Raw genomic sequence first — 17,285 nt, 5'->3', positions numbered from 1 at the left:
TATTACAGAGCATTGCTAGTGAGACCGGGAAGGGATATCAGGCAGGCAGAAGTTGGGCACAAGATGGGGCACAGTGAGGAGAGGAACCAGGGCCTCTAGCAGGGAAGGAGGTGTTCAGGCCCTGAAGACAGGGTCAGGCTTAGTAACCCAGGAGGAGGGGCCATTGCTGGGTGGTGGTAGGCAGTGTGGGCAGAGTCTTAGAAGGCAAAATTAGAGTGAAGAGGACAGTCGAGGGCCCCATGGGAGACGCAGCTGGATAAACAGTATGGCTGCAGATTGCAAAGAACCTGAATGCCCGCAGGGAGCAGTATAGCTTGGACCTTCTAACCCTTGGACTCACTTCCCATCCAGCAGAGCCAGCCCTCGGGAGGGGCGCCCTTTGAGGAGGTCTCCAGTCCATCTCAGAGATGGGGGAGGCATCCTGGTGAAAAAACACATGGATTTGGTGTTCAAATCTCACCTGAGCCATTTACCAGCTGTGCGTCCTTGAGCTGGTTACCTCAGGTCTCTGAGCTCATCTTCCTTTCTGAGAGATCTTTTTTTTTTTGTCTTTTTCGGTACGAGGGATCGAACTCACGACTGCCTGCTTGCAAGGCAGGCGCTTATGCCGCTGAGCTAAGTTCCCAGCCCCCCTTCTGTGAGATCTTACTCCATGCTCCTCACCTGAGACTGCAGATTCAGCAAGATAAGCAGCTGGGTGAAGGGGGTGAGGCTGGCCTTGTCTACCTCTGAGGTTGAGATAGAGTGATAACCCGGCACAAGGAGTGGCAATCGGTTGTCTTGGCCTACAGAAAGCACTTTGAATGCTCTGCAGATTACAGTATGGTGGCACACACCTGTAATCTCAGGCTTCAGGAGACTGAGGCAGGAGGATTGCTTGGAGTTCTAATGAGTTCAAGGCCAGCCTAAACTACATGGTGAGACTTGATCTCAAAAAACAAAACAACAACCAACAAATAAAGCCAAATAAAACAAAAACTCAAAATCCCTGGCCCAGGTTGTTTCCAACCCTACTTCCTTTACTGCCATAGACACCTGATTACACCTGAGTTTTCACCCTGGATGTACTTTTGCGCAGCAGGTGAACTTTGGAGTCAAATAAACTCACATTTGAATTCGGGCTCCACCTTTCCTCTTCAGGGTGACCCCCCCCCCAATCATGACCTTCCTGAATCCCAGTTCCTGGGAATGGAACCCTGAAGGAAACCAGCAAAGGTTCCACCCCCAGACCTCCACAGAGCCAATCAGCTTCCAAACTGAGGATACATTTCTTCCATTGGTCCATTTGTCAAGCGCGGGTACCTAGGCCTCTTGGCCTGGATGGGGTGCTGGAAGGGTGAGCAGGACCCTCACTGCTCCTATCCAGGTGGAGAAATAAACATGCAGGGCGGTCAGACACCGGGCAGGAAGGCAGTGATCATCCCCAGGGATTGGAGTGGACTCAAGACTCTGCTTTGGGTTGGTGCTTGTGGAGTGGGGAAGGGACAATGGTTAAGGATCCCAAGGCACAGAGGGCTCAGGACTGGGGAAGTGGCCGGGCTAGAGAGCCAGGTAAAGGAGTCTGAGGTTGTTGTGAGCCAGAGGTTTATTCGGTGTGAGCTCTTACATGAGCAGAGGAAACCATGGAGAGATTCTTGGTGGGTGGGATGCAACCAGGTGAAGGTAGAAGACCGGCAGGAGGTCGCCACGTGGCTCACAGCAGTGGGAGTGCTTGTGGGAGCTGTGGGTAGGCACGGGGTGGGGGGGGCAGCCAGGGCCAGCTCCTGTAGGGACTGAGGCCTCCTGAGAAGCCAGCGGGATCCTCAGGGAGCGAGAGGAGGGCACAGGCTGGAAGAGCACCCAGGAACTTGATCTTTAACAAGCTGAGTCCCAGCCTCCTGTGAAACAGGCCATGTCAGATCCACACTGGGGACTACACATGAGGTTCCCCAAGCCAGGCCACCTGTCCCTGGGTGCTGGGACCTGTCCCAGAGGTGTGAAGAAGAGGAAGGCTGGTTGTGGGATATGGAGACAGTGCTGGGGACCTGAGGCTGGGTAGGCTGCACCCAAGGTTCCCTGGGTGCAGGGGCCCCTGCTCCTTCCCCAGCCACCTCCCTCCACCCTCCGACCTCTCTGGTGGAGTTGACAGTTTAGAGAAGCTGGCGTGAAGTCGTGAAATCGTTTGAAACTCACACGCCCGGCCAGTCCCCAGGGCAGAAAACAGGAAGCCAAGATTAAAGGCAGATTTCCAGCAAAGTCCCCTCCTGCTTCCTGCGGGGCAGGTGCCAGCAGAGGGCCACTGGCCTCCCTTGTGATGGCACCAGGTTCCAACCTTGGCCTCGATATCAGTGTCCCCAGGGAGTGGCCTCCCAGGCCCTCGGGAACCCAGCCTCCCCTGAAAGAGGCTTCAGATTCGGGTTGCAGATAGGAAGGAGGTCACCTGGGCCTGGTGTGACCCCACTTCCCAGCTGTAGGATCTCCGTGAGGAGGTATGGTGTGTGTGTGGGGTCTTGTAGGGAAGTGGCTGGAAGAATAAGACCACTGTGGAGACCGAGAGTTCTAGGGAAAGGAAATGGTGCCTGTTACTTCATTGCCGGGGGCAGTGTGGCTGACATCCCCAGTTTTCAGAGGCTCTCGGGGTCCCTCTGACCTCTTCCCATTCCAGGCCCCCACACCAGGTAGCTACCAGGCTCCCCTTGAGGATGCTGCCTCTCCTTTCGGGGGGCCTATCTGAGTCCCACACTGAGTGCACACTGAGTCCCACACTCATCCCGGGGCTGGGTGAGTTTATCTTCAGTGACCCAGGTCCTGGGCACAGATTTTGCTTCTGACTAGGCCAGTCAGTCCTCTCTGGTCCTCAGTCTGTGCCATAGAGTTAGGTTTGGAGGCCTGCAGGCCTGTCCACTGTCCACAGATGGATGGCTCTTGAGTGACCTGTGGCAGCCACCTGCCTCTCTGTCCCCGAGGGCCCAGGGAACCATCGTTTACTGAGCAACTACTAGGTGCCAGCCACTTGATTCTTATTATTGATACTCAAGGTTCATATTTATTGAACACGTAGGCACAAGCACTTTTCACAGCAGCCAGGGTCTGTTCCCTGCATGGCAGCAGTTTGTTCCAGAGGACAGACCTCTTAGGGAGACCTCTGGTCTCCCTTCATGCTAGTGGCCCGAGAGTTGCTGGTGGCAGCTTGGTCACTCATTGGTTTTGTGGCTTTTAGTGCTATTAGTGGTAGCAATGGCCCCAGGTGAGGACCCTGGAAGCCTTTGTGAGTTCAAAGCCAGTGTGGGCTACATACCAGGACCCTGTCTCAAAAATGCGCAGTAAATAAATAGATAAATAGAATGGGACTGAGAGTACACATGTCTCAGGGGACTCCTGCTACGCTGGGAAGATGTAAGGTTGATGGCTGAGTCCAGGCATCTTCATTCACTGCCAGTTCAATGGATATTTTTTCTCTCATTTTTGAAGCAAGCTTTGAAGTCCTCTGTCACCTGTGTCCTCGGTAGCCTCCCAAGGGTGGGGCGGGGCTTTGCAAGCCTACAGTTTTGCTGTCATTGATCCTTGTACCAAGCACTGGGCAGTTATTACTCTCTAGGCACTGGAGTAACCCGGCCTCTGCAGGGTTTCAGCCACCCAGTTCTCCCGGAATCCTGGCTCACAAAGCCATCTGTGCCCATCTGTGCCCCGAGACACCCACCTGCTGGGGGCAACAGCCTCGGGGTACTGTGTCCACTGTGCAGTGGGTGCAGGGGCTGAGGCCTGGCTTCTCTGCAGAGCAGATTTGGCAGCCAGGCTGGCTGCCAGCAGGAAGAACCGCACTGGCCTTGGGTCTGCTGCTCTTGCAAACCTCACTTGAACCCTCCCTTCCGTGGTACCAGTACTAAGCTTGCTCCAACACCTGTCCCAGGCTGCCATCTGGGGCACTTATAAACCCTGGCCAGGGCAAGTGCAGTGTATGGAGGGGGCTGTCTTTGTGAGTCACAAGTGGGGCCCGGATAGAGACACCCCGCCCCTGTCCAGCCCTAGAGGTTCCCTTCGAAGCATGGGCATCAGGTGGGGTGACCCTTAGGTGGCAGCATGTGCTCTCTTCCTTCTCTCCACTGGCTGCAGAGACCTAGCAGTAAGTAAATGGCTCAGCATGTTATTGGCATGAAAGAGCGACTGAATCCTCTCTGGGGGTCCCTGGGTGTCACTTTTGTGGTTGTTGTATTTTGAGACAAGGTCTTACTATGTAGTTCAGGCTGGCCTTGAACTCACTATGTGTCCTAGCTTGGCCTCGAACTTTAGCAGTTGTCCAGCCTCAGCCTCCTGGCCCTCTGGTCCCTAGGGGTGCTCTCCCCGACATGCCAGGACAGCTCTGGCTGGGAAGAAGTTCTCTCAGCAGGGCCATGGTTTGGCTCCCCACAAGTCTGGTCTCCAAGAGCAGCAGCCTCAGAGGGAAGCCAGGCCTGGCCTGAGTGGGGACACCGCCTGCTGGGGGAGCAGAGGGTTTGCTGCACATGGGAAGGACAAATGCCACGCGGCTCCTCTGTGGTACAAGGACTCAAGGCCGCCTGCAGGGTGTAGTGCAACAAATACAGGCCTTGGAGACATCTGCAGGGCAGCAGGGACCCTGGGCCAGGTCTGGCTTGGTCTTCTCTGTCTTTTGTGAGCGCCTTTTACTTGCTGTCAGCAGAGTTTGTGACTTAGAGCCCTGGCTGGGCCCTCAGCCCCACCCCGTCGAGGTGGCAGTGAGGTCTTGCGTGGGAAGTGTGAGATGCATGGCAGCCGCAGACAAAGGCCCTTGTCTTCCCCTGCTCTGGGGCGGTGAACTCGCCTCAGCCTTCTCTCTTACAGCTTCATCTCTGCTGGCGCAACCTGCAGGGCTCTGCAGATCTCAGGGGCAACAGCGCCTCCTGGTGGCCAGAGCCCAGATCCCCAGGGTAAAGGAACAAGAAAGGACCCAGGCAGGGCAAGGTTATAAAGGCCTGGTGGCAGCTCTGCACACTCGCGCAGTCTCAGGCTCCACAAGTCCCGGGGCCACAGCTCATCTACTTGGGAGTGTCCAGGGCCCAGGATGGCCTGGGATGGACCGGGGTAGATGAGGGTAGGGAGCTCTGAGCAGCCAGCGGGAAGGAGATAAGGTGGCTTCCAGAAAGTGCAATGAGTTGGCCCTTCCACAAACACCCAGGGCCCCTCTGACTCCTGGAAGGGCTTTCCCAGAGGCTGCTGGTGGGGGCAGGTGGGTGAGCATGAGGCTGCTGGGACTCCCCAGGGCCCTCTTCCTTTGGTAGCTTTCTGATTCCAAAGCCACCACCACCACACTGCTTCCCGTGCCTGCTGTAGGGCTGTCAGCACTGTTGACATCCAGAATTTTCCTGAACTTTGGGGCAGGGAGGGGGGAGGAAGCCCACTGTGCTGACACCATATGTGCTGGATTTTGGCATTAGTGTGCACCTCAGCATTGTCCTGCACGGTGACATCTACCTCTTGTCCATCTGATTTGCGGAACCACCCCAAAGCCTGGGCTCCTACTGCCCCAGGAAGGGTCTGCCCCAGGCCCCAGGACTCAGTGTGAGCTGGGGAGGTGTCTCCCACCTGCCTGTGCATTGAGACACAAGGAGCAGCCATTGTATGCAATTCAGACAGGAGGATCAGGCCACCCCTGTTCCCAGCCCTGAGTTGGAGGCACAAGAAGGGAGGCTGAGGTCGGACTTCAGCTTCCAGAAAGTACAATTCTTCCCTGAGCCTCCTCCGTGGCAGCTGGCGTGGCCCAGGCTCTTGGGAGGGGCTGTGACAGGGGGCATGGTGCCAGGTTGGGGTGTCACATGGGCTTTTGTAGGAGCTACAAGTGCCACGCACAAGCCTGAGCCGAATCCAGCTCTGTGAATGCCCTGTCCTTGGCACCTGGGTGCCCATCAGCTCAGTGTGCGTGGTGACAGAGTGGGGCTGGGTGACAGGAAAGACCTCAAGCAAGGAAGGTGCTCAGGGGACTGACTCCCAGTGGCCTCCGCACAGGTCAACCTTGCAGATAGTGAGCTCCCTGTGCATATAGAATGAGAAGGGAAGTTGAATTCCTGGTAGGGAGTTTGCTCAAGGGGTTTCTGCTCTAGGTGAGTCTTGGGCCAAGGAATGATGGGGGGGCAGGTGAGGTGGGGGGCGCATCCTCTGGCCCCTTTTAGGACCTCTCCTAGAATTGCTGTGTAAAGGGCTTCAGTCCTACCCTGAAGCTGTAAAGCAAACGCACTTTTCCTTCGTTGCTCATTTGGGGCGGGATCCCCAGTCTGTAGCTGTGGGAAGCTTGCGTTCCTCAAAGTGGCCACAAGGGGGAGACGCAGCCTGCATTCTCACGACGGTAGCTCCCTGACAGGTGAAGACCAGCAGTGCGTGGAGGCTCCAAGTCTGCGGAGAGAGCTGGGGCAGGAAGAGGGGATGAAGTTGTGAAGGAAGGAGGGAGAGGTCCCGGTCTCCCCACGGGTCACAGGGGCTCGCGATGTAGTCCACGCTGACCTTGAACTCCTGGGGCTCCTCCTGCCTCAGCCTCCTGAGTGCTGGGATTGCAGATGTTTGTCATTGCCCCCAGCTAAAAAATTATCAGCAAGGAATGGGAGAAATGGCAGCATTTGGAGAAGGCGTTGGCAGTGCCATCCGTGCCACTCACGGCAGCACAAGGATGCTTACATGTGTGTGCACCAGCTGTGCGCTTTCAAAGCAGCATTTTAAGAGAAGCACATTTCAAGGCGTGGGAGAGGATGTGGCAATGGAGAGGAGGGTCCCTCCCAGGCCCGCGGGGACCATGCCTTGTAGCAGCTCAGCTGTCTTCTCATTTGTCTCCTTCATGGCTCCCTGAGATGAGGGCAGAGCCAGAGGAGTGGCCAGCTTCCTCCATGCTGGTCACTGTGACCTTGCAAAGTCCCCAAACTGATCCCAGAGACAGTGCTGAGCTCATAGAGCCCAGACACCTAGGTTTCAGCTCTGATTTCTCTGCTTTCCTGAGAATCTCCCTCCCTCTCGCCCCCTCGAGTGTATGCTGTTTCACAGGTGAGGCTGTTCTCTCCTTTCAAGGGTTGTTGATTTGCCTACTGGCACAGTCAACCCATTCTTGCCTCAGGACCTTTGTGTGTGTTGGTGCAAAGACCTTAGAATGCTTTTCTTTTTTTAATGCTATTTACTTTTTAAAAAAATTTTAAAGAGAAAAAAACAGAAAGAGGGTACAAGTTAGATTGCTGCCTTTAAATTCTACCATCCAGGGGCTGGGGACTAGGTCAGCGGCATAAGCGCCTGCCTTGCAAGCATATGGTTGTGAGTTCAATCCCTGGTACCGATAAAAATTTAAAAAAAAATTCTACCATCCAAGAAGGCTCTCTCTTGTGTGCACATGGTGTGACTGGCCCATCTAAAGTCATTTCTAGGGCTGAGGATTTTTTTTTGTCTTTTTCTTTTTTATCAGTACCGGGGATCGAACTCACGACCGCCTGCTTGCAAGACAGGTGCTTATGCCATTGAGTTAAATCCTCAGCCCTAGCTCAATGGCATAAGCACCTGCCTTGCAAATGTGTGGTCATGAGTTTGATCCCTGGTACTGATTTTAAAAAAAAAGTTGCCTAATGTAGTTTTAGCCCGGGATTTAGCTCAGCGGCATAAGCACCTGTCTGGTAAGTGCAAGGTCATGAGTTCCATCCCCGTGCCAAAAAAAAAAAAAAAAAAAAAAAGAATTTTTAAAGTCATTTCTGCCTCTCCCTCACAGCTTCGCTTCTTCCCAGCATTCATTGCAATGTGTACTTGGGTACTAATTTGTGCATTTATCATCTCTGGTTTCACTGGACCATAAACTTTATGCAATCAGAAAACAATGATGCTTATCTTGTTCATGGTCATAGCCAAGGCTGCCAGTGGAGACAGCAGCTATGCATAATAGATATTCAATAAATCTAATATAAATGACTACTGGTTTTCATGTCCATTTGAAACAGGGTCTCTCTATGAAGCCCAAATTGGCCTTGACCTCTCAATCCTCCTGTCTCAGCCTCCTGAGTGCTGGGATTGCAGACATGTGTCACTGTGCCTAGTTTAGGAATTATTCTTTTGAAATAGGGAATCTACACGCATAATACAACATCCAAAAGTTAGGAAAGGATGGAGTCTGCCAAGCTGACACCCTTAGGCATCTGTTGCTTTGCCTGGAGAAGAAGCTTACCTTTTTTCAGCCCTCATCCGGGTGTCTCTGCATATATTAAAATACAACTGTGCTGAAAACATGAGTGGTGGCAAGACTGTAACTTTGTCCCAGCTCATCGTTCGAGGCATGGTGTGTTTTTGCATGGTTCTTTCCTAACTTGCTTAGTCATTTTCACTCTTGCTAGAATTAGTGGAATACTGTGTCAGCTAAAATAACAAACGGAGAGGCTGCTTTGCAGAGCGCTGCCGCACTGACATGAACAACAGGTGGCTCCCAAGGCTGAGGCAGGGCGGGTTCAAAGGCAGAGGAGGAGGAGGAGGAAGATTGGGTGAATTGTGCTGATCCAACCATCTTTGCCTTGGGGATTAATAAGAAAGGTGTTCAGGATCAATAACAAGGGTGGTGCCAGCAACACGGGCTGGACAAACAAGGATTAAGCAGATATTTTGGTTGGGAGGTGGGCAGGGAGGATTGTGCCCAGAACTGGTGGTAGGCAACTAGGCAAGTCCATAACCACTGAGCTATACTCCAAGCCCTTTTTATTTTTTATTTGATTTTATTTATTGCTATGTAGCCCAGGCTGCTTGAACTCACTTTGTAACCCAGGTTGGCCTCGAATTCACAGTGATCTTCCTGCCTCAGCCTCCTTAGTGCTGGGATTACAGGTGTGTACCACCACAGCTGTATTTTTTTTTTTTTTTTTGAGATGCGATTTTACTGGGTCACCCAGACTGGTCTACAACTCCTGAGCTCAAGTGATCCTCCCGCCTCAGCCTCTCAAGTAGCTTGATTCCAAGCAGGTGCCCCTGCTTTATACTTTTAAAACACATTCACAATTTCCTCCTCCACTGACAATTCATGTTCACTATTTTTTGTTGGATTGCTGTTTTCTTATAGGATCTCTGAAAATTAAGGGAAGTAACCTTTTATTTGTGCATCATTTAGGGGCCCATTAATTTGAGAAAGGTTTTTGTTTGTTTGTTTGTTTGTTTTTTTCTTTTTTACTAATTTGGGGAAGGTTTAATACAGGAATTATTTTCCAAGGCTCAGCCGGGAGCTGGGACTCGCCGGGCGGTGCAGTTGCGGAAGGGTGCCGCCAGGGGACGCAGTACCGGGGCGTTGCGTGGAGCAGGGACCTCAGCCTCTCCCGGGTCCCAGTCGGGTGCCAGGGGGAGGCTGGAGGGGGCGCTCACCGCTCGCAGTGGCGGGCCTGCTCGCTTGATTCATGCTGTGTGACTCGAAATAAGTTATTTTTATGAAGTAGAAGCAATCTTTTCTTCCACATTCTCGGACTCTTGTCACGCTTAGAAAGGCTTATGTTTCCACTTTCAGACTACGTTTAAAAATCAGTTTCATTAGCTCCTGTATTTTTGTTTTCTTCTGGCTCTGTATGGTTTTATTTCCAACTTTTAAATCTGCAATCCCTCTGAATTTACTTTAGTGTTCAGGGGTTGGAGCCAGTTTTTTTTCCAACACGAAATATTGAGTAATATATTTTTCCCTCACTGATTTGAAATTTCTTGATTTATTTAGTAGTTGAGGTCTTGCTATGTTGCCCAGCTTGGCCTGAGTTTCTGCCTTCCAGGATCCTCCTGCTTCCGCCTCCTGAGACGCTAGAATGACAGGTGCATACCCTTGCACCAAGCTGTTGTTGTTTAATAAGAATCCTGTGTTGGGGCCGGGAGTTTAGCTCAGCTGCATAAGTGCCTGCCTGGCAAGTTCAAGGTCATGAGTTTGATCTCCAATACACCCCCCCCCAAAAAAGAACTAGTGTGAAGGAATGAATTGGTGGTATTGCTGGAAATGAACATGCACAGCTGCATGGCTGTGTGACAACTCCTTGTCACCCCCGGGCCCAGCCACACCCCTAGCATCCTCTAAGTCTAAGGTAGAGGTGGGTGGATTCTGTAAAGTACTTCTTGGGGTCCCCAGCCAAGAGGCCCATTGGGGCATGGATGAGCCCATTGCATGCTGACCCTGATACCTGCAGAGCTCCGTGAGGAGGGCTCATGTCTGCATGTGCTTGAGGGGCAGGCATGGCCAAGTGTGTGCGTGAGTGTACCAGGTGTATACCACTGGCAGGTAAAGCGTTTGCAGGCCTGTGTGCTGTCTCTAGCCGCCCCCCCCCCCAGTCCTCTTGCTGTGAGAACCTGGAATTTTGGCTTCCTCCAGAGTGGAGCTGGATGTGGGGAGCCTGATGGTAGGTTGGGGAGAGGGTGCTGCTCCTCCTGCTCCCAGCCATTGTCATACCAAGGCCTGGGAATTTGAAACTGGCAGTGCCACTTCCATGGATGTGGAGCTAAGACCCTGCCTGGAATTCCTGGGGTGACCTTGGGGAAAATGAGGCACGGGGTGGGATTCAGGCCGGAGTCCCCACCATGCCTCAGGCCGTTGCTCTGTCTCATCCCCTAGCACTGGCTTCTGGGGGACACTGATCCCCAGAGTTGAGCTGTCCTATGCGTATGGGTAGCAGCATGGAGCCACCCGACCTCCAGCTGGTCTCGTCCCTCTGCCCTGTGTCACAACCCCCAGGTGATGGGGAGGCACAGGAGCCGGGTGTAGGCAGAGGTGCAGGTGCAGCTCTACCAATGGGCCTGAGCTGAGCCATGGGAGAAGAGGGTCCCCCTCCACCCAGCTGTGAGCTCTGAGGCCCTGATCTTGTCCCTGAATGTGACGTAGACAGCTCAGCCTCTTCAGCATGTGCTGCCCTGTCTCATCTGGCTCAGCCCTTGGGACCCTAGCTGGCTTCACCCAGCTGCTCCTCAGAGTGCTCAGCACTTCAGGATGGGGCCAGGGTTGAATGAGAATGGGCCCTGGAGTTTTGGGGCCCCAGCCCAGCCACAGAGGGCTCAGGCCATCCAGATGGGACAGGGAGCACCAAGGACAGCACAGGGACTCAGGTGTCCCTGGGACTCAGCACAGGGACTCAGCTGTCCCACCAGGAGCTTAGCTTCCTTCCTTGGCTCCTTCTCACGCAAAGACTGCTGGAAGGGGCCAAGGCCCATTGTTCCCTGGCACGCAAGCACCCCCAGTCCGCCAGGCAGTGGGGGGAACAGAAGGAAGTGGGCTGAACTGGGCTCTGGTAAGATCCAATGAGAAGAGCAGAGTGCTGGGGAACGTGGGCTCAGACATGTGTGCCCTACCTGCTTGAGGCTGTGCTGACCACACTGGCCCTGGGTGCCCCTGCCTGACATGCCTGGTGCATATGCTTGTGTGTGTGTGTGTGTGTGTGTGTGTGTGTGTGTGTGTGCATGTGCAAGTGAGTGTGCATGTGTCTGTGCGTGCATGTATATGATGCACCTGCCTGGCACTGACACTCCATGGCTCCTCACTGTACTTCTGGCAGCCTTTGGGGGTGGGATTATCACCCCAGCTGCAGGGTGGGAAAACCTCTGTGGCTGGCTGGGGTCAGTGGATTTGCACCCAGACAAGGAAGCTTCTGGCCTCATCACCTGTGCCTTCCCCAAGTCCTGTGAGGGCTGGGGCTTACCTGAGTCAAGGCCAGGTTGGAGTGGGCATTGTGGAGGTGAAGGGGTGGCCTGAGGATGCCATCAAATGTTGCCACATTATTCTAAAACCAAAGAAGTGGCTGGGCATGGTGGTACATGCCTGTTATCCCAGCACTAGGGATGTTGAGGCGGGAGGATCGCTGCAAGTTCAAGGCCAGTCTGCACCTCATAGCGAGATCTTGTCTGAAAAGATAAAACATAATAAATGTAAACAATTAAATAAAGAAGTGGATTTAGAAAGATCCAGCCTCTCTCAATCCCCTGCCCCCACCTGACTTATGCTCACATAGTTTCAGTCTATGCTGGCCTCGGGTTCCTTCCTCACCTGAACATTCCTTACCCCAGGAAGGATCAGTCCTAGGGCAAAAGTCACTGGGTGAATGTGGGTAAGGGGGACCCAGGGACTGGGTCCATTTGCACAGGGATCAAAGGATTCTGGGGAGAAGCTGCTCTGGGGGTGAAGGGATCCAAAGTTGCTGTTCCCTGCAGGAAGCAGTGAGCAGATTTGGGATGGAGACCGTGGCCCAGGAGGTCCAGCTCAGAGTCCTGGGGAGCAGGTGAGGGTACGGTAGACTCCACTGTGACTCCTGTGTCTAGGCAGTTTTCCTCTGTGCCACTGTCCCTCCTGGACCTGCTGTCCTGTTCCCTACCAAGAGCTGCCCCTGCCATTGGCTGCTCTCCTCCTTCCAAGTCAGAGTGGGGCGCACAATACCTGAGGGGCCCAATGCCAGCTAACCCGTGACCCGAGACCTGTGAGCATGGTTCTCAGGTGACCTGGTGCATCACATCCCTCTCTTTATCACATGGTGGCTGTTCTGTGGAGATTTTTCTGACATGGAGGGAGTCACAGGCAGAGAGGGCCTGAGATGGGGTGTGGGGCTGAGTCCTGAGTCCCTTGACCTCCTCCTCACTGCTCATGACCTGAGTCTTGGCTTCCATCTCAAGATGATCTCATGGTGCCCACTTCCTGAGGCTGTCACAAAGTCCATCAGAAACAATGTGTGCGTCCAGGAAGGGTTGGTAGGGCCAGGATACAACTGGCCCCGTCTGTCCCTGGCCCACTGTGGGGACAAAATAACAAGCATAGGGGCAAAGTCTCATGTCCTGGTCTTTCTGCTTTTGGAGAAGGGGCCCTTGGCCAACCAGTTAAAGATTGGCCAGATTACCCCAGGAATAATCTGTCCTAAGACAAGAGTCACTGGGTGGGTATGGGTGAGGGGGACCCAGGGATTGGGTCCATCTGCTCAGGGATCAAAGGACTCTTGGAGGAAGCTGCTCTGGGGGTGAAGGGAGCGAGAGGCTCATGAGAAGCTTAGGCTAACGCTGGTCCACACAGGACCATGAGAGGTGGTATCCGCTGGGTAACCCAAGGCCACCACAGCCTGTCTCTGAAGCTCTCCAGGGAGCTGGGCCACACTGGAACTTGGGTTGACATGTGTGGCAGTGTCATTTCATTTTATTTTAAAGCAGGGTCTTGCTATGTTGTTCAGGTTGGCCTTAAATGCACAGAAATCCTCCTGCTCAGCCTACTAAACACTGGGGCTGTAGGGGTGTGCCACCATGACTGGTTCAACATCGTGTATTTTATATGTGCCACAGGGGTGCATGGGGGACCTCCCTCCAGAGCTCTGGAAGAGGTGTCATGTCACCCTCAGACTAAAGTTCCCAGGGCCAGGCTCTGTCTCTGCCCACAGACTGGGGGTGTGGGTGGGAGCAATGTCCTAGTGACAGGCTGAATTCCTCTCCTGGATGGCAGTAGCCTGGGCAGGAGCATTTCTTCTGGAGACTGGGGCTCCTGGGCAGGACCTTGTCCTACTTCTCTGGTGACAGGATGTCTCATGCTGTTGCACCCTGTTCCCCCTCAGATGGGGTCCTCAGGACAGAGTTGTGCCCTGCTCTGCTGGGGAGTGGGCTGGCTCTCCCAACTGCAGGCTCCTTGCCTTTGCCCTGGGTTTGAAGACACAGATGGCACCAAGAGACGCTTCTTTCCTGGGACCCAGCACAGCGCTTCTGATTTTACTTCTGAGCTATACTATTTTCGTCAAAGTCACAGCCCCTAGAAGGGGCCATGGATTTATCTAGGTAGCACAGCACCTGCCTGGCAAATGCAAGGTCTTGAGTTTGATTCCTGGTACCAAAAAAAAAAAAAAAAAAAAAAAGTTTGTGTAAGCCTGTAATCCCAGCACTTGGGAGACTTAGGCAGTAAGATTTCCAGGAGTTTGAGGCCAGCCTGAGCTACATAGTGAATTTGAAGCCAGCCTGAACTGCATAGTGAGATCCTGTCTCAAAAAAATCAAAAACAACGAACCAAACAAAAATAAAGTCACATCACTTATTAAAAAAACATCACCAGGGGCTGGAGATTTAGCTCAGCGGCATAATCCCTGGTACCGATAAAAAGAGAGGAAAAAAAATCACCAGAGCAACATTTATTTATTTATTTATTTTTGAGACAAGGTCTTACTGTGTAGTCCAGGCTGGCCTTAAACTTACTATGTAGCCCAGGCTGGTCTTGAACTCGTGGCAATCCTCCTACCTCAGCCTCCCAAGTGCTGGGAGTACAGGCATGTGCCACCAAGCTGGGGTGGGAACTCTTTTTTTAAAAAAAGTATTAGGAATTGAACCTAGGGTCTTTGTACTGAGCTACATCCCCAGCCTTTCTTTATTTCTCAAAGTTTTGCTAGGTCAGTGGGCTCAAACTTGTCATCCTCCTGCCTCAGCCTCTCAGGCTGCTTATATTACAAGTATAGGCCACGACACTCAGCTTGTTCTGTGGGTTGCGACAAATGTATGACCAATAGTCTCCATCGTTACTGCAGTGTAGAGTGTACTTGCACAACCCTAAACATCTCTCTACTTTTCTGAGCCATCCATCTATTGCCTTGAACTCTTTTTTTTTTTTTTTTTCCCGGTACCGGGAATCAAACTCATGACTGCCTGCTTGCAAGGCAGGCGCTTATGCCACTGAGCTAAATCTCCAGCCCCTTGCCTTGAACTCTTAATCTTTTTTTTTTTTTTTTGCTGTGGTACTGGGGGGTGACGCACCATACCACGGAGCTAACACTTAGTCCTCCCTGGTCTTCTTCTGTTTCCATAGCTTTTTTTTTCTTTTTCTTTTTCCTTTTTATCGGTACCAGGGATCGAACTCACAACTGCCTGCTTGGAAGGCAGGCGCTTATGCCGCTGAGCTAAATCCCCAGCCCCTGTTTCCATAGTTTTGCCTTTTCCAAAATGTCAGAGTTGGAATCACATAGTATGTCACCTTTCACTTAGCAGTACATATTGAAAGTTCCTCTGTCTTTCTGTGGCACTGAGAGTTCATCTTTTTTAAACAAAAATCACACACACAATGTTTTTTTGTGAGCTGGGTATAGTGGCTCATGCCTGTAATCCCAACACTTGGGTTGAGGCAGGAGGATCACTGTGAGCTCAAGGCCAGCCTGAGCTACAGAATTGAGGTCAGCCTGCACTATATAGCAAGACCTTCTCTTACAAAACGAACAGGGGCTGGGGATTTAGCTCAGTGGTATAAGTGCCTGCCTGGCAAGAATGAGGTTGTGAGTTCGATCCCCGGTACGAAAAAAACCAAAAAACGGACAAACAAAAGATTGTGGTAGCCAGGTATGGTAGCATATGCCTGTGATCCCAGCACTCGGGAGGCTGAGGTAGAAGGATCACAGCAGTTTGAGGCCAGCCTAAGCTACAAAATGAGTTCAGGACAGGTTGGACTACAGAGCTAGGTCTTACCTCAAAAACATACAAACAAAAAAAGATTGTGGTTAAATAAATACCCAAACTTACAAATGAAACCATTTGAGCCTACAGTTCTGAGACTAAGTAAATTTGTAGTATTGTGCAACCCTTTCCACAATCCATTCCCAGAACTCTCTGCATCCCTCTCAGAAGTTCCACATTCATTAAATAACAACCCCCATCTCTGCCCGCCTCCTCTTTCCCCCCAGCAGCCTCCCTTCTCTCTCTGTTCCTTGCACCTGGTGTAAGTGAAACCAGACCATACCTATGTCTTTGGTTTTGTTCCTGGCTTTAATTCACATAATAAGAATACTTCACAGGGTTTCTCCACCAGGTAGCCTGGACTGGAACTCTTTTCCTTCTCATGGCAGAACAATATTCTCTGTGTATTTTACCACACTTTAAAACAGCCAGTTAGCTGAGCGCGGTGGCACAAGTCTATAATTCCAGCACTCAGGAGACTGAGGCAGGAGGATCCTCATGAGTTGAAGGCTGGCCTGGCATACATTGCAAGGCTCTGTCTCAAAAACAAAACTGAAAAAACAACAGTAGCAAAAATAAATAAAAAATAAAGCCTCTGTTCCTCTGGTTGTGGGCATGGGGCATTTCCACCTGCTGCCTTCTAAGAAGGCCTGTTTTTTTTGGTACCAGGGTTCAAACTCATGATGTCTCACTTACCAGGCAGGTGCTTATGTCACTGAACTAAATCCCTGCCCCCACCCACCCCGGGCGGACCCTTCTGATGCGCACCTACACGCAGAGCTGCTAGACCTGTGGTGGCCCTGGGTTTAGCTCCTTCAGGAACTGCCTTGAGGAACTCTCTCTTCACCTTTCCACACCCCCATGGGCAGGGTCACAATTCTCCAGCCAGTCACACCTGACACTTTCCCATCTAGAAGAAAATCACAGCCTTCCTAGAGGCGGGGAGTGTGGTTCTGCCTCCCACCTCCCTTATGAGTAAGGGCTCTGAACACCTTTTCGAGTGCTTATGGACAATTTGTGTAATTTTTTTTTTTTTGGTACCAGGAATCAAACTCATGACCTTGCATTTGCCAAGTAGGCAGCTGTGCCACTGAGCTAAATCCCCGGCCCCACTTTTTTTAAATAAGCCATCTGTGGTCATTTTTGCATTGAGTTGTTGCTTTGATATTGAGTTGTGAGTGTTAGTTTTACATTCTGGGTATTAATCCTTTGTTTCTTTCTGTTTTTATTTATTTATTTAATTTATTTATTATTTTTATTTATTTATTTTTTTTGTCTTTTTCCTTTTTATCGGTACCAGGGATCGAACTCACGACTACCTGCTTGCAAGGCAGGTGCTTATGCCACTGAGCTAAATCCCCAGACCCTATTTATTATTTTTAGTACCGGCGCTGAACAGAGCAACTTGTGCTTGCCAGGCATGTGCCGTACCACAGAACTGTATCCCTGGCCTTTGTTTCTGTTTTAGAGACAATGTTCGAGACAATGTATCCCAAACTGGTCTCAAATTTATGGTGACCCTCCTGTCTCAGCCTTCTGGGTGCTGGGATTACCATCATGTCTCAATGCCTAGGTATTAATCTATTGTCAGATAGATGTTTGTGCAAATACTTCCTTCCACCCAGTGAGCTATATTTTCTGTCTCCAGGAGACCTAGAGCTTTTGCAGGTACCAGAAGAACCTCGGGAGCCTGCTCTCCCTTGTCTGTGAAAAGGACAAAGGAAGAGCTGGTGAGAAGTCACACGCTCTGTGCTCTGGGATGGGGCAGGAAGGATCCTTACTTGTCCATCTAGATTTAACTCCCAAGCTGCAGCGTCTCCTCTGTGTCCCCTCCAAGCTCTCAGATGTGGGTCATATGGGAACAGGAGGAAGGTGGACATCAAGAGACCAACCCATCCATG

General features: G+C 51.8%; 1 protein-coding gene across 1 annotated transcript; it reads right to left on the bottom strand.

Moving 5' to 3' along the window:
* Window positions 1-1,636: 1,636 nt before the first annotated feature.
* On the bottom strand, window positions 1,637-17,183 carry LOC106026171 (uncharacterized). The gene is made up of 2 exons (XM_013145627.3): window positions 11,631-17,183; window positions 1,637-6,375 (listed from the first exon to the last, which is right to left on the bottom strand). The coding sequence occupies exon 2, from the start codon at window positions 5,878-5,880 to the stop codon at window positions 4,813-4,815; it is 1,068 nt and encodes a 355-aa protein (XP_013001081.1). The 5' UTR covers window positions 5,881-6,375; window positions 11,631-17,183; the 3' UTR covers window positions 1,637-4,812.
* Window positions 17,184-17,285: the final 102 nt, after the last annotated feature.

This window comes from Cavia porcellus, unplaced genomic scaffold (genome assembly GCF_034190915.1).
Source record: "Cavia porcellus strain 051 isolate PalLab524CR breed Dunkin Hartley unplaced genomic scaffold, mCavPor4.1 scaffold_38, whole genome shotgun sequence".
In the NCBI taxonomy this organism is placed as follows: Eukaryota; Metazoa; Chordata; class Mammalia; order Rodentia; family Caviidae; genus Cavia; species Cavia porcellus.
Note: the sequence above shows the minus strand (reverse complement) of the source record. Positions and strands in the feature narration are given on the sequence as shown.